This window comes from Lissotriton helveticus, chromosome 7, assembly GCF_964261635.1.
Source record: "Lissotriton helveticus chromosome 7, aLisHel1.1, whole genome shotgun sequence".
Lineage (NCBI taxonomy): Eukaryota > Metazoa > Chordata > Amphibia > Caudata > Salamandridae > Lissotriton > Lissotriton helveticus.
Window position 1 is genome coordinate 521,265,544 of NC_136068.1, and position 27,382 is coordinate 521,292,925.

The 27,382-nt window shown below is 43.6% G+C and overlaps 1 protein-coding gene across 2 annotated transcripts in view; it reads right to left on the reverse strand.

The window, feature by feature from the left end:
* Window positions 1–7,281: 7,281 nt before the first annotated feature.
* LOC144768705 (microfibril-associated glycoprotein 4-like) overlaps window positions 7,282–27,382 on the reverse strand; it is a 676,294-nt gene continuing 656,193 nt past the window's right edge. For both annotated transcript variants that reach the window (XM_078652571.1, XM_078652572.1), the window contains exon 6: window positions 7,282–9,556. In XM_078652571.1, the coding sequence (XP_078508697.1) occupies window positions 9,309–9,556 (248 nt within the window). In that variant the 3' untranslated portion in view covers window positions 7,282–9,308. The remainder of the gene's footprint in view (window positions 9,557–27,382) is intronic.

Sequence of the window (27,382 nt, forward strand, 5' to 3'; positions counted from 1 at the left end):
TTTCTTGACGCTTGCTTTTCGTTGTCTCCCTCATGCCACACGTAGCGGCCCTTATATTGATGCCTTTGCCTCGACTCTTTTTCTTGTGGGGTTTCTTGTTTGTTGTTTGTATGTAATAAAATATAAGAACCTTTTATTTATCCTCATCTGCCAGATGCTCCGAACCACATCATGCCTCTACGCTGCCGAACCCCTGGGTTGTCGGCTGATGAGCTGTGTACTGATTTATTCTTTTTGCTTCGCATTACTGACCGGCCTTGGTGGTTGTAGGTCTGTATCTGTCATCATTTTATAAAATAAAGGTTTTTCAAAAAAAAAAGAAAGTTAAATAGAGGCAGTTGCCAGAAAAATAAAAAGAAGAAAGTCCCTCAGCCGAAAGCAATTATGGTATTTTACTGACCTCTGCTGGTCGTTTTTGTATCAAGACAGTTAAATAGAGGCAGTTGAACAGAAAAAAGTCCCCAAGAGAAAGAAAGCAGACCAGTCCTAGGGCTGATTTCCAGAGCCCACAAAGTCCATACTCATTCATATAAGTATATACTAAACTATATACAAGAGGTCTCGAATGCTCAACCTAAAGAATATAGGAATTACTCTTCAGTCTGCCAAGTTTACACATTCTCTGAAAGTTCCTCAAGGAACGTTTTTGCTTTCTCCACCATGATGCACAAGTTAAACTGGCTTTTATGTAGATTTTTCAGCTTGGCAGAATGGATAAGAGTAGCCTGTACCCCCGCAAGATGAAACTCTGGAAGTAATGGTTTAAAATCTTCTTTCCTCTGACTAGATTCCAACGTCATATCTGAAATAAAAATGCATTCAGTACTCATTGTTCACCTCAAATGCTTTCTTCTGGATTGCTTTCATCAAGACTTTGTCTTTGATGCAGAAATCCACAAAATTTATCAACAGAGTGCAAGGGTATTTGGGTGAGATTGGGCAGGTACACAATGCGCACGCACAATTGTTAAACCCTGTGAAAAATCCGTAAGTGCATGTTTTTTAATCAAATTGTTCACGTAAGCATTTGTACCTTCTGCATCCTCCTTATGTTCTGGAATACCTGTAATTTTATGGTTAGACCTTCGGGAGTGGTTTTCTATTTCTTCCTGTTTAATCCTTTATGCTGTTAATTGTTTTTTCATTTGCTGCACAGTCCCAGAGGCAATGGCATCTTGACCTCACATTCTGAAAGGAGTTGCTCCATTTCTTCCATTTTATCCAGAGCTTGTATAATCTACCCCTCTAAACTGGCTAGGCGGTTTTCCATTTACTTATTAATTGTTGGTTTCGTAACCTTCATTGACTTTATTTCTTCCAAAATCTCACATGGAACCCCTTGCGGAGCACCAGAAGCCTCAGTCGCTTGAGCGCTGTTCCGCCCAAGAATTTGATGCATTAGGTATCGCTGCTATCAACAAGCCCTGCTTTCCCTTAGGGACTGCCCATCGATCTCTACTTGCCCTGATTTATAAGAGTTCATGGGGGTGGAGTGAGCTGGGCCAATATCCAAACCCTGATTATATGTGTTCATTTTAGATGTGCCAAACTAGTGAAGAGATTTTTGGGATGAGTATATTAATACTCCGTCAAGGCACACAAACCAGTGGTCAAACCATTCCCTTGTCGAGGTTGGCTTGAAACCAATTCATCTAGAGGGGCAAGGTAAATACCATAGTGTATGGCTTCCCTGGAGTGTCTGTAAACCGACCAGCTTAAATTGTGAAAAGCAATTAAGACTTCATTCTTTTATAAACGAATCTGAGTTTGTAATCCAGTTGTTATTTTGGTGATTTATTACTCAGAGGTAATTTTGATTGAGACAGTCAAAACCATCATTAATCATGTGTGGGGGGGAAGTGGGGTAACTTAATAATAAAGAAAAATCGTACCTGTCCGCCGGCTGGGTTCTGCGTTTTCGAGGCATCAGTCCTGCTCGGTGCCTGCTGGTGCCTGCTCCTGCTCTCCTGCCTCTGGCAGGAACAGGAAGCAGGCAGCCTTCCTCCCCTCCCCTAAGCCAATCACAACCCTACAATGGCAGCGTTGTGATTGGTGGGGATGCCACCTAGCCAGGGGCTTACGGGGAGGCCATATTCTCCATGTAGGCTGCATTGCAGCCTGCACGGAAAAAGGGAATAGTGTGAGCATGACTGGTTTGAGTGACCGCAGAGGGCTGACCAAACAGTCATTGCGCCCTCAGTAGTGCACAGACGACTCCTCCCCTGCCCGCAGAGCAGCTCCGCCCACAACCAACCCCTTCTGTTCTGCTTTCTCGCAGTGCGAGAAGCAGAAACATAAAATGGTAGTTATTACCATTTTATGTTTCTGCTTCTTGCACTGCGAGAAAGCAGTGGGCGATGCTCCTCGGCCGTAGTGGAGGAGCCGCCCCTGAATTGAGAATGTGCATAAACTGAAATTCCTTGACAAATCTTAACCATAAATGTGTAGTATGTGCTGCAAAATACACCACTGAATTACCACCACTACTCGAGCTAAATTGGTTTGGCTAATTTACTGCACTTGCGAAACACCTACATTTTTTATGGCACAAATGACTTTATGGTGTGTTGTTCAGTGCCAGCACCACTACTTTCAAAATTGTTCCAGTGCCACTGCAGAATAGGGGGTGCCTCATGAGGATGTGGTTGGTTGTCCTTGTGGCGCTGTGGTCCCACAGAGAAGGATGAAGTTGTGAGGTGCCGGTATTTTTTATTCGTTTATTTATCAAGTTTTGTATAGCGCTGACAAAACCCTAAAGGGTATCAGAGCGCTTCAAGTTATAGGGTGAGTAGGATACAGTTGTAAAAAAAAAAAAGCATTCTTTACATAAATGAGAGTGGCAAGGTATGCAGCTGAGATTGAAGGTGTGGGGTGTAGGTGTGAGGCTGGGAGGAATGAGGTGCAGAGCTTTATGGGGCTAACTTCACCCTCACAAGAGGGCAGTTGTCTAAGACTTTTTTGTCATGGTTTGTTCACAGTCATGAAAGCCACCACATATTTGATGAGTGAATTTTGTGGACTAAAAGTAAGAATCCAACAGTGAAGTAGCCTGGATAATAAAGACTCTGGGTAAAGCTTTAGCGGGGAGGAGCATGTGTCACTGAAGTGGACATTGTGGAGCTCAATTATTGAGGTCCATGTTTTGAGGTAGAGTTGGCTGGATTGGACATAGGCTGTGAGTCACAAACGTGGCTTTGGAGCTGGGTCCTGCTCAACTAGGGCTGACTTGCACAGCATTGGACTGAGGAGTGCTGTCAGCTGAAGAATTATTGCTGGGTAAGTTGTATGTCATAAAATGTCAAATAATTGTGAGGCATATTTACAATAAAATGTTGTAGCATGGAGCTGTGCAAAATTTGGCATTTCTGCGCTCCAACATTTTAAAAAAGCAGGGATGCACCGTATTCACAAGAATACAGTCGTCCCTGGGTTTCCCCTAGCGCTGCCGCAAAAAAGCTGCCTACGCCACTGCAGGCACCCTGCTGACATGCTGCAGAGGTGCCTGAACCAAGGACGATTGTTTATGTGCAGCAAGGGACACCTAGTTGCACGTAAACAATCAATACTGGCGATTTGCACCTTCAATGTGTGCTGCATTCTGCATCATAGAGCAAAAAACGAGGAGAAATATATCATTTCTCTTTGTATCGCCATTCTAACGCCTGGTAGTCATGGCGTTAGTTTGTGGTGCTGCTTCAGCATTATAAATCTGGGGCAGCATGAAAAAGCAATAGGTGTTGCAGTGGAATGCCCACAGAAATACCCATTGCATGCCCCTTTTGCCGCAGAGGACTGCAGCAGAAAGGGGCATTTTTACAAGGTGCTGTTAAGCCACGCAAAATGGCTTAGTGCCACCTTGCAAATATGGAAAATGATGCTACGTTAGCAGAGAGTCAAAAACAGTGAAACTCCAGTGGCAGGAAGGGCTTGTAAATATGCCCCTTTGTATTCACACCTGCATGGCTCCCATCCAGACCAATATAACCTATTGCTGCACTCTCCTCACTGTTGACCAATGTTCTGCAGCCTCAGGAGGTTGCTGAGCCTCAGTGTGAAATTCACCCTTGAGTAAATAAACTGCTTTGGTTAAGAGTACAATTCATCAATGTCCACATTATATCACCACATAAATACAAGCGCCCTAAAAACTGAAATCTTACTGTTTGGCTAACCATAGATTGAATGTTTTGGTACACATGCAAGGGATTGTCATACTGCCCATGATTTTTAACATCTACATGAAGTCATTACCGGTACTGATCAATCAGTTTCACCTCACATGCTATAACTATGCAGATGACACGCAAATACTCCTTCAACTGGAATACCCCAAAGACATTGGAAACTCACCAATTTTCAGTTGTCTCAGAGCTGTGGATCAATGGATGACTTAGAGCCATCTCAAATTGAATGCTTCCAAAACGGAAATACTCACGTGTGATGTTTGGAAACCAAATGGCCCACATGCTGCCTGGCCCGATGAACTGTGATCACGCCTAAAGTCTCGAAAAAAGTAAGAAACCCCAGTATAACCATGGACTCCAAACTATCGATGAATGCCCAAATGGACAAACTAACCATATCAAGATTTGTTACTTTAAAAACTCTGCGATAAATCTTCCCCCCTTTGGGACTTCCACACAAGGTCCAAGCTACCATCTCCCTTGTTTTGTCCAAACTCGATTACGTTAATATCCTCTATCACAGATCACCTTTAACAACTATGAAAAGACCACAACGGATTTAGAACTCGGCTTCCTGGCTACTTTTGCATATCAAACCGTGAGACCATACCTCCCCTGCCTTGAAAGCCCTGCATTGGTTACCGGTTGCCAGAAGATCCACGTTCAAGCTGCTTTGAATCACTCACAAAGTGATTCATGGAATGGGACCGCTCTTTATCAGGAATAAAATCACCAAGCATATTCAACAAAGGATCCTCTGCTCTAATGTGGTACCTCACCTCAAAATCCCAAGATACAAGAAAAAAACTTGGGAGGCCCATCCTTCTCTGTTCAAGCAGCCAAACTCCCCAGCATAAGATCTACCGACAACAAACTTATCTTCAGAAAACTACTGAAGAATTGGCTCTTCCAAAGTACTATACGCAAACAGATATATACAGCATATCCCTCGGTTTAAAAGCATTTTTTGTACTATAGATATGTACCTATATATGTGTATCGCTTTGTATAAACATGTAGAATAATTGTCTAAAAGTTTTTTTACAACTCTTGAAAACCAGAGTTTATCTAATGCCTCTTTAACCCCTTGGCCACAGCGGTAATTCCGCCGCGGCGCTGGGGGGGAGGGGGACCGCCTGGCGCTGCCATGCTTGTGACTGAACCACTCCGTCACGAGCCACGGGTGCGCTGTGCTTGTGACGGAGTGGTTCCGTCACGGCCACGCCCGCTCAATAGAACATGCCGCGCAGGCGCGGAATCGTGGCAGCTTGGGCGGCGCGCTGTGACGGAACCACTCCGTCACCAGCACAGCACGTCCGTGGCTGGTGACGGAGTGGTTCCGTCACCAGCACACAAGGGGTTAATATACACATATTTACTTCCTTTATGCATTTATATACCTTCCATGTACTTGGACCTATATATTTATTACTTTTCTCCCCCCCCAAAAAAACATATTCAATGCACGACCCTATTTCTAACCTTATACTTCTATCAATATCTTTAATCTACATAGACATCCTTCCTTTTTTGCATCTAAATACCTTCCATGTACTTATGGATCTATATATTTATTACTTTCTTCTAATTCAGCATATCCAATGCACTACCGTATTTCTCACCCTATACCTCTCAATATATCTTCTACCTCAACTCTCGAACTCATCTCAAACCTCTTTCCAATGCACTACCCTATCTCTCACCTGATACATCTATCAATACATCCTCTACATCCAATCTATCATTCATCCCAAACCCATACAACTAGTATAATCCCCAAAATTGCCCTTTCTAGACTCTCCCCTACTGTACCACTCCTTGCACCATCTGACACCTCTTTTACTATACTGATGCCCTAAAACAAGCCTTTCTAAACTCTTTCCTCTGATTCTTCCCCTCCACATCCCTTTTACTCATCCCAAGCATCCTACTACTGCTATGACCTCTCAAAAAAAAGAGAAAGTCTGAATCCTTCACTCTTCTATCCCGTCACTATCCGTTTAAATCAAGATAACAGACAAACATGTCCACTTCTCAAATTACATATTACACTATACTAATTCACCACTAGTCCTTTATGGGTTCCAGAGCAGCGTGCTACTCGCTAAAAAAAGCACTTCAACACCTCATCAGGGGTTGAAAGCACTATATAAATGCAAACCTTTTTCCCTCTTCTATCCTTCTGCTACCCTTCTCTATACAAATAACTGAATAACATATCCACCACTCAAATTAGGTTCATATTTCACTATACTAATTCACCACAAATCCTTTATGGGTTCCGGAGTAGCGTGCTACTCACCGAAAAAGCACTTTAACACCCCATTGGGGGTAACAAGCGCTATATAACTGCAAACCTTTTTCCCTCTTCTATCTCTCCACTATCCTTCTCAATCTAAATAACTGACTAATATCCACCACTCAAATTATTTTCATTGTTCACTATACTAATTCAGCACTAATCCTTATGGGTTTCCAGGGTAGCGTGCTACTCGCCAAAAAAATGCTATATATATGCAAACCTTTTTCCCTCTTCTATTCCTCCGCTATCCTTCTGAATCCAAATAACTGACTAACCGATCCAACACTCAAATTATTTTCGTATTTCACTATACTAATTCAACACTAATCCTTTATGGGTTCCGGAGTAGTGTGCTACTTGCCGAAAAAAAACGATTTGACGCCTCGTCAGGCGTAGTAAGAGCTATATAAATGCAATTACAATACAATTACAATACAATACAATTAATGGTCCTCTGTAAAATCTCTCCTATCTAAAAAAAATATATATATATATATATCATTGTTAATTTCTTCAACTCTACATGACCACCATAAGCACTGGACAGAGGGATAAATGGTCTATGGAAAATGTCAACAGGCAAGTGCTCTGGACAGAGATGTATAGGATACCTAAGGCGACTGACTCTGTCCTGTCCCAATTGGCTTTCAAAGACCTTCTCACCACCTGTCAAGAAATCTCCCAATATTCTTATCTAGCTGGTCTACTGATAAAAAAAAATAGCAAAACAAATGCACCCAAATTCTTAAATTAAAGCCACCAATTCATTTGGGGTTCACGAACACAGACACAGCCTTCTAAGATAAAAGGTTTATTGGCAGAAAAACAAAGCAAGAAAGAGTTACAGGAATAACTGCTGCCAACAAACAGTCTGTACTAGAAGGTTTTCATGCACTAATAAAAACAATATCTGAAGAGCATAAGTTCTATGGCGAATATGGCTCCTGCTAATCACTACCAGAAAGTAATTCCTTTTTTTCATTTTTTCTTCATTGTAAAGGATGCAAACTCAGTGTTAAATACACACCAATGCACACACAAGAGTGGCTAAAAGACAGGCTTTGATAAAATTCATATTTTGACAAGTTTTGGGAACAACATGGAAGAGGTGTCTAACGAGAGATGGTGAAAGGTTTCACGTTCTTCAAAACGTTCTCGAAAGGAGAACATGCAATATCTGATCCGATCCAAAAATCAACCTTTTCTAACATTTGGAATTTTAAAACATCAACTAATCATGAATATTCCATTGGCATTCTAGAAGGGGATCTACTGTTTGGCTAAATATACTGCGAGAAAAGAAGAAAAAAACAATTATTTGAATAAGTGGGCACATTTATCTCAACATTAATTTATCTTTAAATGGAAACACTTCAGAAACCTATCCCATCACCAGTCCAGAACCATCCTCCACAGTGGGATCTTGTTTGACTCAAACATCAGTCCAGTTCCAATCGTGGCAGATGCGCTCTGTCGTAATCCCAGTCCAGTTGTCCTCCTCCGTTGGGAAACCTCTCCTAGTTGTACACCACATTTTGAGAGGAACGCCCTTGTCCTCGTTGAGGTATTCTTCACTTTCTTCATGGGCTTTTATGAAATCTGCCTCCTTTCCTGTTTTATGAAATATTTTTTTATATTTCTGTTATATCGCATCCTTTGTACTTTCTGGCTGGTTCTTATATGCAACCTTTTCTAAAAACTCTCCAGAGAAGGCATTCCATTTATTTCATCCTTATTTTGATAATCATCTTATCTCTAGTCCATATGAAAAGACCTTGTGCAACTCAAGAGTTACTTAACACCTTCTTTGTAGCTCTCCCTTTTTCCACTGGATGATGACAGCATAATGAACTGTCCAGGAAATTAATTATCCCCTCCAGCGTGAATTCTCATTCTCTACTTTATCATATCACTGTGCCCAAGGTAACCTCCAGACTTTCACATTCTATCTGTTCCTCTTACGGAAGTTAGTGGGAAATTCAGAGTGGTATGGGATAGTGAGCTTCTGTGGCCAAGGTCCACATGTACGACTATTTCCTTCTGCAACTCGAAAATGAAATACACTATTGAGTCTCAGACATATTTTGCGATTCCCAATGGGGTTGTCATTGACCTGCCTCATCAATGTTCATGAGGCAGGTTGCATTTAGTGACCCATAGGGATGGGCAAAAACACAGGGATGGTGGCCTGGTGGGGACAGTAGACCCACATGTCTGTGTTGGCTTTTTGAATAAAGCAACATTTTTTTTTTAAACAACCTGTTTTGCTTAAAGGAAAATGGGATGCGTTTCAAAAACAAAAATGAGATATTTCAGTTTAATTTTTTAAGAGTAGGCAGTGGTCTGTTTTTTTTTTTGCGAATCACAAAAGGGAAGGGGCTTACCAACTACTTGAAGGAGGCAGTAAACTGCGAATATTTTGCAACTGCTTTCTGGTCGCAAAACAATCGTACATGCTCTTGCGACTCACTATTAGGAAGGGATGCCCCTTCCTAATAGTGACTTGCAAACCCTATCTTGTGAGTTGGTAACAGGTTACCAACTCATAAAATAGGATTGATACATGCTACAACCCTTTTTAGCTGTTGCAAATGACGCAAATCTCAGTTTGCCGCTGCTAAAAGCAGTCATACAAGGGCCCCCCTTTCCATCCCAGGCAAGCCCAAAAAACACACGCCTCAAAACCTACTGTGAAATATTACAAAGCAAAGGCTATATTACGATAAGCAGGCAAGTTAACAATGTAAGGTCATTTCTCTAGCATCTATAGTTGTGATAGAACTGTGTTGGCTCTGTCTCCACAGTTCTTCACATACATGATATTAAACACGACGAATTTTCATCTGTGTTTCCTTCAGGGAGTAGGAGAAGCCCTTCCACTGGTACCAGTTGATGCCAATGGCACTGGTTTGCTGAGCTCCCCGTAAATAAAGCCCATTGAGGTTCGCTGCGTGGCAAGTCTTGAACCAGAAACCTCCGAAAGCGAGGGCTGCACAGCTCTGAGGATAAAGGTCTTGATCGCGGTCCATGGTAGAGAACTTCATCCCACTGTGATAGGACAAGGCGTCTCCTGTAGAAGAACAAAAAAAGCAAATGGTTCAATAGTGACCAATCAGATAAGTCCATCACACGTTCACAAACCCATATGTCCATCAAATAACAAATAAAGCACATCAGTGAGATGTGCTGTAAAAGCATCCTCTTTAGGCACATCTTTTTTATTATTATTATTTGTGATCTTTAAAGGTGACCAGCAGATCATCTTTCAAGTATTCACATTGCACTTGCTCAATTTAGTTATAAAGTTCTCTTATGTAAATTTTAACAATATTCCACTTTGAATGCATTCTTTTGAGCAGCAAGGGAATTACAAGAGATAAAAAGGGTGAAATAAGAGGGTCTGGGTCAATCATTACATCTTCTTGCCTCTCCTTCTGCCTTTTGACATTTCATTTTGTTGCTTCCCACCAAACCATCAATCTCCACAAGGTCATCACTTACAAGCTGCACAAAAATAAAGGAGGGAACAGCCAGCTAGGGCGGCAGAACTTATGCGATTCGGATATCATTGCGTATGGATTCGCGCAACTCAACCCACAAGCTATTTATTGAGAGACAAGAGGAACAAGGAATATGGCAGGTAAACAAAGTGATGTGATTCTGTCAAACCCTAAACAAACCTTTGAAATTTTGAATTAAAAACATCAAATATTGGGCTGGTATCAGGATAAACAAGTTAAACTAAAACTGAAACGCTCGGCTGTCACGCCAAAGAAATAAAAAAACATTTTCTTAAGCCCAAGAGCACATATTTTTTATGATTCCATATTTGTTCCAGAGGTAGAGGCTAAACTATGAAGTCAACTTGGAGAAATTGTACAGGAGCTAGAGAGTCAGAAATCAGTCATGTCATTTATAAGTCATTTAAATGATAGTATAATTACCATTTTATCTAAACTGCTTTTTGGCCTACAATCCGTCCTCCTAACGCCAGTTTTGAAACTAATTATTCAGTAAACTAAAACGCTGCATAACTAATTTCTTGTGAGATCATAAAAAGTTCAGGCTTTCTTATGAAAAGCCTATGGCATTATAAGATAAAGGAAGATAGGAATTACCCAATGTCATGTCTACTACAATGCAATGACCATCAGACTAACTAATGTTTTAGTCAATAGAAGCAATATTATACCTTCATTGAAGGCTCTTTTAGAGAAAGAATCACCACAGAGGATATGCAAATGTTGCCATTATTTAAAAAAATAATATTGAAGGTACTCGAGAAATGTGGAGATTTGGTCAGGTTCATTTCTTAAAAGTAAATTATTATGCATACTCCCAACATCCCAGTACGGCATAACTCCTCCCTGGTGGATATACTCAAATCGAGCATATTGGAGTAAAACTAGGGAGGTGGGTAAAACATTTAACAAATATTTCCAAACCCTTGGCTTTTCAGGAGGCTAGGAGGATTGGCAGTAGTACAATTCAATGTACCCAATTATTCTCTTTTTTAGCACCACGTTGCCACTCCATCACTGGTAGATCAAATAAAATAGAGGAAAGAGAGTGCAAGAACCTAATCATGAATCATACTTCCCAAAACGATTAAGCAACTCAGTGTAAGAAATATTCAGGAGATGGAGTAGGAGAGAAATGGTGAAAAGACCTGGAAATACAAATAAAAAAAACACAAGAATAGTGGAAATAATCTATGCTATGTTTATACATAGACTCGCACTGCTACTCTGTATTGTAAAACGTATTACTATGCAATACCTTTATCTAATCCCAGAATACCTGCTTCAAGGATGATTCAAATCAACAGATAAATGTGCAAGATGTCTGCAAGATAATGGTACATTTACTCATAAGCTTTAACCCCTTCGATGCTTGTGACGGAACCATTCCGTCTTCAGTCACGGCTGAGCTGTGCTGATGATGGAATGGTTCCGTCACGACCGCACCCTGTTCTGGAATGTCCAGCACAGGGGCGGAATCGGCGCCGCACGGAAGCGGTTAAACTTGCTTGCAGTGGGTGAATACACTACTTCTAATCTGAAGTATTATGATAACACCAAAGATAAAATGTCTGGGGATTGCAGGAGATTAAGCATAGAAGAAAAAGTAATCTACAGTATGATGATAGTTGTGAGATAAAAGAAATGCTCTACTGGAAAACTACGGAATACAGCCAGACACATAATAATCATTCCACATAAAGACAAATATGAAGGGTCTGCTATGGGACAAGCGTAGACGATGACCTATTTACTCATTTTAGCCTAAAGGGGCTTGAAGGAGATATTTACCCAGTGCAAGAGATCCTCCCCTACATGAACACATATCTCAATAATGCAACACTTGTTCAGTGCGGGGGGGGGGGTGGTGTTTACCAAAAGTGGCACCTACAGAATAGCCGGATCTCGCTTGGCTGCAATCAATCAATCAATCATAGCATTTGAGGGTGCACTACATACCCGTGAGGGTCTCAAGGCGCTTGGGGGGGGGGGGGGGAGTGCTGCTACTGCTCGAAGAGCCAGATCTTGATGAGTCTTCTGAAGGTCAGCAGGTCTTGGGTCTGCCGTAGGTGGCTGGGCATGGCATGGAGATAATGATGTGGGTTGTGGGTGGGGGGTATTCAGGCGCAAGACTGACTACTTGTGACATGCAAGTTGTTTTGTATTGGTTGAAAATGCAAATAAAAATATTTCTAAACAAAAAAATAATGCAACACTTGACTAAATACAGAATAAATGTCAGGGCAGCATTTCACAGGTTTCTTTACAATAAATGATCGAACAATCCCAGCAGTGAGTGAAATTGTTCATGAATTTTGTGCATTCTATTTTCATTGAAATAAAATGTGTACAAATGAATTCCGGAGTTCTTATTGGAAAGAAGACATCTTTTTGTAACCTCGACCTCTCTATCAGTGTAACTCGACAGCTTTGCTCATGCCAGGTGAAACACGGTTAATCTGAATGGGAAAAAGGAGTACATTTACTTTCTCCACCAGTTGTGACATATCATTGCAGAATGGCGTTTGCTCTCGATGAATATCACGACAGACGAATAGAGAATGCTAAAATTCACAAGTGCCTGACCTCACATTTATGCATGATAGCCATCATTGTCCAACAGTTGATATCGTGTGAAGAGAGAAGGGATTTTGTCCTTTTCAAAAGGCTGACCTAAGATTTGCAAATGTTTGTAATGGCATCCAGGGACACCGGTTTCTGCCAACAATGTGACGTGTTTTCAGTGGATAACGATCTATGTTCTCCACCACTGTGATGTCACATAATTAAACAAGCATTTACAATGCAACGGTCTCGCCTTTGAAAAAGTTAGAGCTATTGGCATTGTAAATGACAACATTTTTATTTAGGTGTTGGTTTTGAAAACAGATAAATAAATGGCTGTCAGTTACAATGCCAATAGCTTAATCTCTCGCAAATGCAACACACAAACACACAGACCCACACACATACATACCTACATAGCCACACGCAGAGCCACACACACACACACAGCACCCCCCTCCCCCCGTCGGGACGCACCCTCCAGGGCCAGCATGGACGGGAAGTCCTTGCAGTTGGAGATGGCGGTGGAGTCGGTGATGCAGGTCTTCCACAAGTTGGACCAGAAGGTGGCCGTGCCGTCAATACTTGACACCTTCCAGTAGTCGGTGGGCAGCGTGGAGCAGACCAGCACCCAGCCCGACAGGGCCAGCAGGAAGGCCAGGATCTCCCCTGCCGTGCTGGCCATGGTCACCGGCGAGGGTCACAGGGCACAGGTGTCAGGGCAGAGGGCAGAGGGGCTAAGAGCTGAGGGCAGAGGGCAAAGAGCTGAGGGCAGAGGGCAAAGAGCTGAGGGCAGAGGGCAAAGAGCTGAGGGCAGAGGGCAAAGAGCAGAGGGCAAAGAGCTGAGGGCAGAGGGCAAAGAGCTGAGGGCAGAGGGCAAAGAGCTGAGGGCAAAGAGCTGAGGGCAGAGGGCCAAGAGCGGAGGGCACAGGGGTAAGAGCGGAGGGCACAGGGGTAAGAGCGGAGGGCACAGGGGTAAGAGCGGAGGGCACAGGGGTAAGAGCGGAGGGCACAGCGGTAAGAGCTGAGGGCACAGGTAGTCAACTTAATACTGTTCAGCTAACTACTATAAAAAACCTGCAAACCCCTTTTTAATATTCAATAGAAAACATTTAATTTCTCAGTAGAACACGCAAAACTGTGCACAAGTTGATATGCTTTTTAACCATGTTCAGTTGTATATGGTCATTATCACATATCAACTTCAAAACATAGACCCTCAGAAAGGGGAAATTATTTTTTACATTTCATCTTCAATGGCGCCATTAAAGGACTGTTTGTTTACTTCACAACATTTTTTGCACGTACATTTCAAACAGATTTGGCCATGAAAGATCTGTTCATATAAGCTGTAACTGTGATAACAGGAAGTTGAGATATACGTGCTTGCATTCATAAAGAACGTAGAATGCTAATCAGAGGCAAAATTCTCTTCACACCAATTAATCGTGCACAAAATAGAAACTGATCCCAAAACTAATAAATAAACACACACCAAAAACGAAAGTGTGCCTCAGCAAAGCACACCTCGGCAGCCCTATCACACAACCGGCTCAGAGATCTCCTCAGCGAAGCTTGCGTACACCCTTCGCCCCAGAGCTTTTGTTATGTGATGATGATTCTGACCTCACATAAGGCGATCTATGGCCGATGTCGGCACATCTGAAGTAAAGCCCGACGGTAGATCGGCGGGGTAGCCGGAGATTTGTTCCAGTGGAGCTTCCTGCAGTGGATTCTCACTTGCTCCTCCGAGGTAGCTGTGGAGGACGACGGAGGCACCGGCACTCCAGGAGGCGAAGACAGCACCAGTTCACGGGCCCAACAAGGGAGCCCTGGACGAAAGTGAGGCCTGGAGCGCAAAGGGGGCGGGGCAAGAAGAAACAACGAGCATCCGCGAGAGCAGCAGCCGCAGCCATCTGAAGAGCCCCGGTAAGGCTCGCCAAAGTCCCTCCCTCTCGCTCATTGTGAGCCTGGCAGAGGGCAGCTGCCCGTGACACCCAACCACCGTGTGTGTGTGTGTGTGTGTGTGGGGGGGGTAGAGGGCGGCGGCGGCGGCGGCGTGTGTATGCGTGCGTGTCTGTGTGTGTGCAGGGGGGTGGGGGGCGGCAGCGTGTGTATGTGTGTGCGTGCATGCAGAGGGGTGGGGGCTGGCTGTGTCTGTGTGTGTGCGCGCCGATAATGCATGCGAGGGAAGCGAAAGCAGGGGCTGTGAGTTCGTGTGCGCAAGCGCGGCTCAGACGCGCGCTCCCGCGGTCAAAACTGAGACTGCAAAAGCGCGCGTCTGACTGTTGTCCACATTCCCAAATACGGATCACAATAGGTCTGAAGCAGACACAATCAATGCTTACGCACTGAATGTAGGTCTGCTCGACCTAAAAAACGGCTTCTATTCTTTACTGTTGTGCTTTCGCGTTAAGTAGAGAATGACTTATTTTGTTCACTTCTGTAAAAAATAATTCTGGTTTTCATCAGTGTGATGCCACATCAATAGACTGATCTTTGTTCTTCACCAATGTCATAGTAGTAGAAAAGGTCTGCTTTCAACAGTGTGATATCAGTGGAGAATGACTTATTTTGTCCACTAGTGCAATATCACATTAAAAAGGAATGGCTTCTGTTCCCCGTCATGGTAACACCAAATCAATAAAGGCTAGCTTGTTTTACCGAATTAGCATCACATCAGAAGATAACTACTTATGTTATCCTCCAGTATAAAATCACATTATTAGAGAATAACATATGTTCTCTAATATTGGGTAGAGTGAGGTAGGCTGGAGTGAGGTAGATTGGGATAGATTGTGGTGGAGTGGAGAAGAGTGGGCTGTGGGAGTCATATCAGTTGAGAATTGTTTCCCTTCTCCAATATGAGTCACATCAGCAGAGAAGTCGTCCTCCATTGATGTGTAGCATCATATCAAAAAAGAATGCCTTCTTCACATCAGATTAATAGAAAATGGCTTTTGTTCTCTATCATTATGTAACGTCATTACTAAATTCTATTCTACAAAAGAGTTTTGTCATATAAATGGACAATAATTTCTGCTTTTGATCATTGTAACAGCACATCAATTGGGAATGACTTATTGTTCCACCATTGTTGTTTACCATTAGTGTAATGTAAGTTTATTAGACTATGACTTGTGTACTCCACCAATATGGCATAACATCAATAGAAAATTACTTCTGTTGTAGGCTTGGGCAAGATGGCGAATGAGTAACCCCGCTGCTGGCTGGCTCCCTCCTGAGCTCCGGCGTGATGGAGGGTTGAGGGGCAATAACGGTAGGCTATGGAGCTTGAATCGGTCAAATGCGCCTGAGCTTGCATCAGACTCTATCCCAATCTACAGCGCCTGCCCCACTCCACCCCAACCTACCCAACTTCAATCTGCCCTACCCCACTTCAATCTACCCCATTCCATTCTACCCCAATGCACTCCTCTATGATACAATCTACCCTGCTTCAATACACTCTACCCCACTCCAATCTAGTCCACTCTACTACAATCTACCCTTACTCCACTCTACCCTATCTACCCCACCCCACCCCACTCCAATCTACCCAATTCCACTCAATCTAAACCAACCAACCCCACTCCACCCAAATCTACCCTACTCCAATCTATCACACTCTATTCCAATGTTCCCCACTCCACGCTCCACCCCACCCCACTCTTGTCAAGTTACTCCTTTTACTTCACTCCAATCTATCTCAATCAACCCTACCCTAATCTACCACAATCTACCCCACTCCACCTCAAGCTCCACCCCAATATATCCCACTCCACTCCAATGTGCCTCACTCCAATCCGCCCAACCTACCCCACTCTACCCCAACCTACCACAGTCCACTCTACCGCAACCTACCCCACTTCACTTCACTCTAATTTACCCCATTCCAACCTAACACACCCACTCAAATGTCCCCCACATAATCTGCCCCAATCTACCCTACTCCAATGTACCCCACCTGAATCTACCCCACTCCAGTCTACAGCACTCCACCACAATCTAACCCACTCCAGTCTACCCAAATCTACTATATCCCAATCTACTCCACTCCAACCCACCCCACTCATCCCCACTGCAATCTACCCCACCCCATCCCAGTATACCCCACCCATCCCATTCTTCCACATTCCACTCCAATCTAACCCAACCAACTAAAATCTATCCCACTCCAAACTACCCCACTTGACTTCAATCTACCCAACTCCATTTCAATCTACACTTCTCCAATCCACCCAATCTACCCACCCCATTCTAATGTAAACTACTGTAATTCATCAAATCTACCCACTCAAGTCAATCCCACTCCACTCCAATCCATTCCACTCCACCATAATCTACCCCACCGCATTCCAATCTACCCCACTCCACTCTACCAGATCCCACCCCTCTTCACTTTCCACAATCTACCTAACTCCGCTCCAATCTACCTCATTCCACCCCAGTTCACCCCAATCCACCCACCTTCAATCTACCCCACTCTAATCTACCCTATTGCAGCCCATTCCACTCTAATCTACCCACTCTTCTTTACTACACCCCAATCTACTCCACCACAATCTCCCCCACTCTAGTCTACCTCACTCTACCCAATCTACACCAGTACAATCTACACAATTCCACCGCAATCTGCCCCACTCAACTCTACTTAAATAAACCCCATTCTACTCAACCTATCTCATTGAACCCAACTCCAATCTACCCAATCTACCCTACTACATTTTACCCCACCCAGCTTTACGCAACTAGTTTTTTTCCATGCTGATCAGCAGTCACACTGGTGTATAACATGGCTAAAACACATTGCCAAAGCCAATAGCTCTCTCGTAGACAAGACCTATTGGCTAAGACAATGCTTGTTTCTTTTTGCTGAAGCAGTCCATGAGTGCATGTGTTTTCCAGCTTTCTCCCTTTTGTGGTTCTCTTTCTCCTCCCACTCCATGTTGCTCTCTCTCATCTGTGTGATTCTATCTACCCCAGTGCTACTCTCTCTTGTCTTTGTGCTTCTTTCACTCCCCACTTGTGCTCCCTGTTGCTCACCCTTCCGCGAGCTTCTGTGGTGTTCTTTCACTCTTGTGCTATGATGCTTGTCTCCTTCTTCCCTCCCACCCACTCCTCTGTTACTTCCGCCTCCTTAACACATGGGGTTCTTTTTTTTATTGGAACTTTGACACTCAAAAATCTTCACTTTTGAGTCAAGCCTCGACAGCACTCTCAATCTGTTGTACAAAGTTTGTGGACTAACAACCCGATCATTGGCTTTTTATTGGTTATTATGCTTGCCCTTTAAAAGGCCTTCCTTTCAATTAGTTAATGCCCCTTCTTCTTTCCGGCTTATCATCCTTTGTTTCCTCCCACAGAGCAGCACCTGACTTAGACTATCATTTCCGCTTTTGTCTTGATCTGTTAGTTTTAAGGGACTTTTTTTTTTTTTCTTGTCCACAAGTTGTTGGCTGCTTTTCCTTGTTTCTTTTGAGGTTGCGTTATGTTTTTTAAATGCTACTTGGACCCCTGTAGCTCCTTCCTCCCCGCCTCCCTGTGTCAATCACCTCTTTTCCCATGTCGACCCCCTCCTCCCCCTACCCTATTTTTACTATTTTCTCAATAAGCGCCCCTGTTTGACTTACAAGTTTAATAACTGGGACAGGGTGATATTCAGAAGTATAAAAATCCCCGCTACAGAATGTATTTATTTATTTATACGTTTTTATATAGCGTGAACATGACCACCGGGGGTATCAGAGCGCTTTACAATATAAGAGGCAGGGGGTACATGTAAACAACCAAGAGTAACTACAGAGAGGAGACATATACATAAAATGAAATATCACAGCAGGAGAAAATAGACAAAGTAAAAAATTACACAGTTACAGGTGTCCAAACCTCCTTCAGAACCTTAAGTGTCCAACATGGTAAGCACAGCTAAAATTTTACAGTCAAAAGTGTTCACACATTCTCTTGAGTTATAAAATGTCAAGGCCGTAATATACAGGGCAAAAATTCACTGACATGAAAAAGGCCTAGCATTCAAATGGACCAGGCCACCGGGCCATGGATTGACAGTTAAGCCACGGCATCAAGTGGCGAGGCCAGATTGAGGTAAGAATTTCTTCATCAGAAGCATCCCCGGTGTAAATTTGCAGTAGATTTCGGGTGTGTTTTTTCCTGAGCCCTTTTCTTTCACTTCATTTATGTCATGGAAGGAGGACCGAAAAAGGTACTGTTCCAGGAAGTGAGCTGCCATGGTACCCAGTGGAAAGCTAGGACGGTAAGTGAGGTGGGCGTACGCCAAGCCGCTACCCTTAAAGACACTGTCCTTTTGGCACATCAGGCGCTTGGCTGCTAACATGGTGAGATGATCCTTGTGCTCACAATGAAGAGCAGTGCTCCCCACCAGTCTCCTCGGGTAAGGCACTGCGGGCATCTCCCGCTTCGGCAGACTTTTTTCCAAGTGGGGCACCACACGAAGGGGTGTCAATATTGTAGTGCGATTGTATAAGTTTAACATCTTCCACTACTGCATTACATGATTATCCTCATGTGCTATAAAGTTGCCTCCATGTTTTATGTTGGCACTATACAAAATAAAAGAATACATGGTGAATATTTCTGTAACGCTTTAAAGGCGCTATGTCCAATAATGGATATACTTGTAGCCCTGATTTAATAATGGAATTAAAGAACTACAAAATGCAAAGTAAAAATCCTGGGCTTTAATCTACTGAAGCATGAATTTGGAAAACGGGAGAGCCACGTAAATCACTGGGGAGACTGACACTGCCCAAGACTCTGCCCCCGGTTAATGGACATCCAGCAGCATGTGTCCCATCTAGTTCGTTCCATGTCTTCTACTTTTATCACAATTCTTTTAGCGTTCACTTTAATTGATGGTCATATGTACTGGACTAGGGTACCTTCTCCCTTTCCCTTTGATACATTATTTTTATAATTGGCGTAGACTGGTAATGCCTTGATGACGACTGATTGTGTTTGATTGGCAGGATGTATTATTGGTTTAGCCTAAGTATGTGATTTGTGGTGTCTGGCCAATGAGTAGCGGGGTGTACTTCTCATGATGCTGCAATCATATATCATGTAGAGCAGAAGTCTGTGATTTGTGTGTGATCTATTGATAATCTACAGATTTCTATGAAACCAGGGTCCCATGGAGGTTCCAGTTTTACTTTGCCAGTTGTACGTCATCTTTGCAAATCACCATATCATGGAGGCTCTTTAGTGTGAGTTATCAACTCTGGAGCATCCATAACTCATTAAAGGCTTATGTAGGTTAGTAGGGCCCATGGAATTTGCAGTCTTACTTTGCCAATGCTTTTCTATTTCCATTCTTTTTAGGTCTAGCTTGACAGCATAGCGATAGAATGCCTTATTTGACCACCAGAAAAAGAGCTTTAAAAAGTACTATTGATAGAGGGGCCTACGCTCCTCCCACCTGTTGGTTTTCTTCAGTACATCATTTAATGGGGCTGAAGTTCTATTGTATTGTAATTGCAGTTGTATGGCACTTACTACCACTGACAAGGCATTGTGTGCTTTCACTGAAAAAGGGTTTGTATTGCACTTTTTGTCTCGTGGGAAAGCTTATGCTTAAAACAACAGGAGTGAGTTGGTTATAGGGGCAAGGTCAGTGATCAAGGATATATGCCTGACTGTTTATAATGAAAAGTTACTATAAAGTCAGTACGCCTGACATATTTAGTGCAAAAAACAAATGTTAAAATCATTAGGCATTTAAGGGTGACTAGTTATTACTCTGTATTATAGCCTGCAGAGGTTAATGTTAGGTCAGACTTGACAGCAAAGGTGATTCACACAAACAAAAGGGACAAGAGATTCAGCCTTCCCTCACTCTCCCAAGAAATCTAAACAAATCACTACACGAGAATGACTCAGAACAGGGGGAAAGAAAAACAGGTCCTAAACCTTTGGGCCAGATCTTGCCACTGATGAATCCCCCTGTACCACCCTTTCAGTACTTTCCCAATCAGAACTCTTTTTTAGACAGAGGGAGAGGAAGAGGCTGGCAGAAGGGACACCGAGTTCAGTGGGAGGACCTGAATCAGCGGGTCACTCAGAGTATAACCAGAGAGGTCCAACCAGGATCCAGCAAATAATAACTCTGATTATGAACTTGACAGACATTGCACGTAGCTATGAACAAGAGAGTGTTCTGAATAGGGGCTTGGGTTTTGTCCCTACTAACCACGTTGACCTCTTCAACCTCATATGGGAACTTGTTGAGTTTCTTAGGATGATCCATTTGAGTGTCTTCTTTGGGAAAGACAAGAGAGAGAACTCATCACAACAGGGAGAAACAGGGCCTCATCCAAAGACACCATATTATAAAACCTGCTTCTCTTTATACTACACTCCTAAAAATATAGCTAAATGGGGGAATGGCAATGGGGCACTTTGTCCTCGATGCGCTCTATACCAGGCAGATTTGGTGTACATTTGTTCTTCCTGTAATACACTTATGACCATAAAACGAGACATTACTAAATTTTTTAAGGAAACCCTTGGAATAGAATGTACCCTATCTCCTTGCATGATGGTTTTAGTGGTGGCGGAAGGTGAAGTGGGGGACATGGTTCAAGAGATACAGTTTATAGCCATGGCAATTTTACGACTTTGTATAGCATCTGCATGGTTGGATCCTAATCCCCCAACTTTTCAGCAATGGCTAACCCGCTTCTTGGCACTTTATAATCTAAAAGAAGTGGTGTTTGTGAGAAAAAAGGTTTGTGCACGAACTACAGGAGTTAAAAGGTGGGCGCCAGTAGCAGGGTGGGTAGAGGGAAACTGTTAAAATACTTAGGGGAAAGTAATGCAAAAAGGATGATTTATAGCCTATGAAATGTGTTAAGAAATAAAGATCTTATGATCGGACAAGGCTGTCAGGGAGATAAACTGAGATCCTAGTTTCCCCCGGGGTGGGTGGGTCAGGGATAAAACGGAAAACAAAAAGGAGTGCACTGTTTTGAAATGTGTTGTCAATTCTATTATGTGGATGTATATAAATAAACATTGCAAATAAAAAGAATAATAGTTTTAAAAAAAGAGTTCCTCTGAGGAAGGATTTTGTATTCATTTTGCAACTGTAATCTTGAACCTATTAGTCGTTTCGTTACAGCGTAGCTAATGTTTGCCTTGTGGAAAAGCTTATGCTCTATATAGTGGGTCTGAGTTGGCTATGGTGATAAAGGTTATTGGCCCAATTGGTTCATTGGTAAATGTTATTTCAGATTCCTTGGGTGTGATTTGCTTATATAAATGACTGAGAATAAGCTTGTGCAAGAATTTGGGTTACTGGTTGAGTGGCGTGAAACCCTACTCAACCATCAACCACAATCCTCATCAGGGTGAAGTCACAAGCCAACACCAAATTAACCTTTACCAACACCCTCTAGTAGCTTGGCATGGATCAGGCAATGTGTAAAGTATTTATGCAGCACTCCAAACAGTAATAAAGTGAAACATAACACTAGAAACGTTCCACACAAGTTTAGAACAATAGAGTAATGTTTGATAAATAATTTAAGCCCAAAATTTTAAACATCCACTCATTACAACTGCAGAGATGCAATTTCAAAGATGTAAGTGAACATAGTGCCAAAAAGCACAAAATCCTGATTGCTGAGAGATGCGTAGTCCCGAGTCAAGCTTGATTCATGCAGCAGTGGCAATGCAAGGTGTTGGTGTGGATATGCATCCTGCACCGGCGGTTCGGGAGGCTGCGATGTTAGGCCCTGCGTCATGGCCGAGGATGCTGTCAACAAGTGTTTTGTGATGCACAGTCCTGCATCAAAGATTTATTTGCGGAGTTTTGCAAGGCGATGCATTGTGCTGGATTAGTTCTGCTTGGGACCACGGCTGGGCTGGCAGAGCACCATCAGACCCACTCCCAAGGGTCCAGAACTGGCATGGCACCACTTGGGAGGGTACTACTCACACCTGGCAGAGTCCAGGGGCTGGGTTCAATGTTGTTGGAGCTTGTTCTGTCCCTAAGGCTCTGTCAGGAGGCCAGCCAACTGTCCCTTGGAGTCACTGTGGTGGTACTTGGACCACAGCAGAGTGGCAGTCCTTATTGCAGCAAAGCAGTACACCAGTCCTTCTTCTGATTTTTCCACAGGTCCACATGTATATTGAAGAGTTGGGTCTTAGGCTCCTATATTTATACTTGGTTTCCACTCCCAAGAAGGGACAGGTAACCCCTTCCTCCCTGCCCCGGACATAGCCTGTCTGGAGACACACAAGACTAGTGACAAACCCTTTGTGAGTGTGTTCAGACAGGACCTTTGTGATGTGAAAGTATGGTAAGTGACAGCTCTGTCCCCTCGTTAAGTCAGAGTGGCTCCTACTGCCAACACCTATCTGCTCTTTGTCTCACTGTCTGGGAGCAATACACAAGGACCACCTACCACAATACCTAGTCAAGTGGTCCGGGCTGCAGGGACCAAATGGCAAGGACAAGAAAATGCCAATTTCTAAAAGTGGCATTTTCAGAATTGTAAATTAAAATTCAACTTGACCATTTTAGAGGGCTATACATTGCAACTCCTCAGACACCAAACGCAATCTCTCCACCTGCTCCCAATTCGAAGTTATCACTTATGAAATGTAATTAGGAAACCCAATGTTCTCCTATGGGAGAGGTAGACTTTGCAGTAATGTAAGAGTTTTCTTCACTACAAGAACATGAAAGACTTAAAAGTACATATACAACTTTTAATATACACTGCACCCTGGCCTCTGGGTTGTTCTGGGCTTACCCCAGGGGTCAAATATTTATTACAAAGGAAGATTTGAGCCTGATGAAAGGTTTATTTTGCCAGGTCAAAATTGCAGTTTCAATTTGCCCACACAGGCTGCAATGGCAGGCCTGGGACATGTTTTACAGGCTACCTAAGTGGGAGGCACAATCGGTGTTGCAAGCCCACTAGTAGCATTTAATTTACAGGCCTTGGGTACATAGGGTACCACTTTACCAGGGGCTTACAAGTAAATTGAATGTGCCAGTTGGGTACAAGTCATTTTTATTGTGTTTAGGTGGGAGAACACAAGCACTTTAGAACTCATTAGCTAACACACATGAGAGCAGCAAAAATAGGAGGGGTGAAGGCAAAAAGGTTGGAGGAAGACCACCCTAAGGCTGACAGGTCTAACATGTGTACCCCCAGCTTAAAGTGAGGTGAACTACCCAACATCCTGGGAGTCCTCACCACTAAGATGGAAAAACCTGGAGAGATCGTCAGCATTGGTGTGATCTGACACAGGATGGTGTTCCACCGTAAATTCCATTCCCTGTAGGGAGATAGCCCTCCTCAGTAGTTTGGGATTCTCATCCCTCATTTCCATCAACCATCTAATGGGTCTGTGCTCTGTTAGAATCCAGAAGTGAGTCCCGCACAGGTATGGTCTCAGCTTCTTCAGTGCCCAGACCACGGCAACGGCTTCTCTCTCAATAGCACACCATCTCTGTTCCCGGGGAAGTAACCTTCTACCAATGAAGGCTATAGGTTGGTCTATGCCATCCTTATTTAATTGTGACATCACTACCCCTAGGCCATGATCTGTGGCATCTTTTTGCACTATGAATTCCTGGGAAAAGTACTGGGCCTTGAGTACAGGGGTTGTACACATGACCTGTTTAAGGGAGTAATTTCTGACAGGCTTCTGTCCAGATCACCTTCTTGGGCTGCTTCTTCAAAGTCAGTTAAGTCAAGAAAGCAACCATGGTGCCATGCCCATTGACTAAACTCCTATAATAACCAGTGAGGCCAAGAAAGGCCCTCACTTCTGTTTGAGCTTTGAGGAGGCTCCTAGGCCATGATGGTTTCTATCTTGGCTTGGAGGGGCTGTACCTTACCCCGCTCACCAGATTTCTCAAGTATACCACTGACCACAACTCTATCTGGCACTTACTGGCCTTGATAGTCAGGCCTACCTGCTACAGAGACTCAAACACCTCCTGGTAGTGAAACAGGTGGTCTTTCTAGCTGCTACTGAAGACAGCTATGCCATCCAGGTAAGCAGCACTAAATGCCCCCATCCTTCCCAGCCATGACCTGATTCATCAACCGCTGTAAGGTTGCAGGACCATTCTTGAGTCCAAAGGGCATCACTGTGAATGTAAATTGGCCCTCTAGAGTAGAAAAGGCATACCTCTCTTTTGTCCCTCATTTAGGGCAATCTGCCAGTACCTAGACGTTAGGTCAGATGTGCTGAGGAACTTGTTAGCCCCCGACCGATCAATGATCTCATCTGCTCCGGGATGGGGTGAGCATCAGTCTTCATGACTGTATTGAGCCCCAAGTAGTCCACACACAACTGGAACTCTAGGGTGGCACCTGGAGGATGGATCTTGAGTACCAGCACCACGGGGCTGGGCCAGGGACTACTGGAGTGCTTAATCACTCCCAACTCCAGCATTTAAGAGACCTCCTCCGTGATACTGACCCTCACCTTGTCTGACAGTGTGTAGATTTTGTTGATGACAGTGGTCTGTCACCAACATCAATGTCATGGGTACACAAGTGTATAAGCCCATGGTTGAGGGAGAACAGAGAAGCAAACTGCCTAAAAAACCATCAGCAGTCACTCTGCTATTCTGGGGTCAGGGAAGGAGAAAGTTGCACCTTCCACTGACTCATCTTTGTCATTAGATGATAGGAGATCAGGGAGCGGTTTACTCGCCTCCTAGACCCCATCATCCATCACCAACAGCATGGTGACTTCCGACGTCTCATAGTGGGGTTTGAGGTGATTGAGGTAGAGGACTCTTAAAGGGTTTCTGGGGGGTGGGGGGTCTTGATGTCCACCAGGTAGGTTGCCTCGCCCTTCCTCTCAAACACCTTATAGGGCCCAGTTCAATGATCTTGGAGGAAACTGGACTGAACTGGCTCCATCACCCACACCTTCTGGCCAGGCTGAGACTCGACTGGGTGGCCTTCTAGTCATACCACTGTTTCATTACCCCCTGGCTAGCTTCTAAGTTCTTGGAAGCCTTCTTAAAGATTTTCTGCCTTTGGTTGCTGAGGGCTAGCATGTAGCCAACCACATCCTGAGGGTGCTTCTTGTGGGCTTGTTTCCACCCCTCTCTCATCAAACTGCGATATCCCCTCACAGGGTGGTCTTATAGGACCCTCCTCCCTTCAGTGGTACCTCCCTATACAAAAAGAGGATGCATGGCAAGTTGATGTCTCACTTCCTCCTCATGGGCTTAGGCAGGTTCATTATCATAACCTTGAAGGTCTTCTTGAACCTTTCAATAAGCCCATTAGTCTGGGGAAAGTAAGAGGTGGAGAACTTGTGGGCTGTCCCACATTCCTCCCACATGGACTTCATATACGCAGACACAAAGCTGGTGTTCCTGTCAGACACCACTTCCTATGATAAACACACTTGGCTAAAAATCCCCATCAGGACCATAACTACTGTAGGTGCAGTCTAGTCATGGTCATCAGTGGGATGTCATGGTACACCAAAAATAGGATAATCTTGTTGCCCAGGGCAGTTTTGGGGGCCTGGGGCCCAACAATTTCAATGCCCACCCTCCCAAAGGGGATGCCAATAATAGGCATGGGATTCAAGGGAGCTTTGTGGTTCTTCTTTGTCTTCCCACTGACCTGGCAGGTGAGGCGAGTCCTAAATGAAGCTTCTGAGGCTGTGTTCATTCAGGGCCAATACAGGAGGATGACAAGCCTGGCAAAGTTCTTCTCCTTCATCAAATGTCCTGCTAAGGGTATCTTATGAGCCAGACCTGAAGATAGGAACATCGCAACACTGGCTACCTTGCCTTCTATCAGTAATGAAAGGTTTTGGAACTCCTGGACAAGGTAAAGTCAAGTTCACCCTAAGATCCCTGCATCCTGAAAGTCCATAAAACTGTCTTTTTAACCCTCCCAGGCACCTGCTCTGCCCCTCCTTAATGCCTCTCTTCTTCAAGGCTAGGTACTTAGCTCCTTTAAAGATGCTGTGGTTATTCCACTACTGATGAAAGTTGGTGAGGATCCTTTTATACTGAAAAACTGTTGACTGATATCCCTATTGCCTTTTCGTGGCAAAATTATTTGAGGCTCATGTGGCAGAGTCTCTGCTCCTTTCTCCAAGAAATTAAGTTCTTAGAGCAGCGCCAAACTGTTTTTTGTCTAGCACATTCCACAAAATCAGTAATCCTTTCAGTGGTTGATGATATGTGTCTGGAGTACGACAAGGATTCTACATTGGCATTAGCCCTATTGGAACTATCAGCTGCCATTGACATGGTCCATACCCAATATATTTGTGAACAGCATTGAGGCCTCAGGGCTACATGGTTCAACATTGGACTGCATTAAATCTTTCTTTAAGGAACACTCCCAGTCAGTATGGCTTACCCCTGTTAGGTCAAGAGAAACTCATTTTGACTGTGGAGTACCTCAAGGTCATCCCACTCTCTGCATCTTGTTCAAGTGCTAACAAACATGAATTGTACTATCTACAATTATGCATATGATGTTTAGTTACTTTTTAAGTTAGACAATTCCCCACTGTCTAAGGAAAAGTTCCAGAATACTATGTACTTTATCCACGATTGGATGAACAGCAATCATCTCCAACTTAATGCAGATAAAACGGAGATTCTCATCACGAAAAGTAAAATGGTCTACTGGAAGGCCCCTTTTTGGCCCACCAATATGGGGGATCCCCCAAAGAAATCAGTCAAAAGCCTTGATAATGAGTTATCTCTGGAACCGAGTTAGGTGCAGTTATTCATCCTGCTTCTTATCACTTTGCAGGATCAA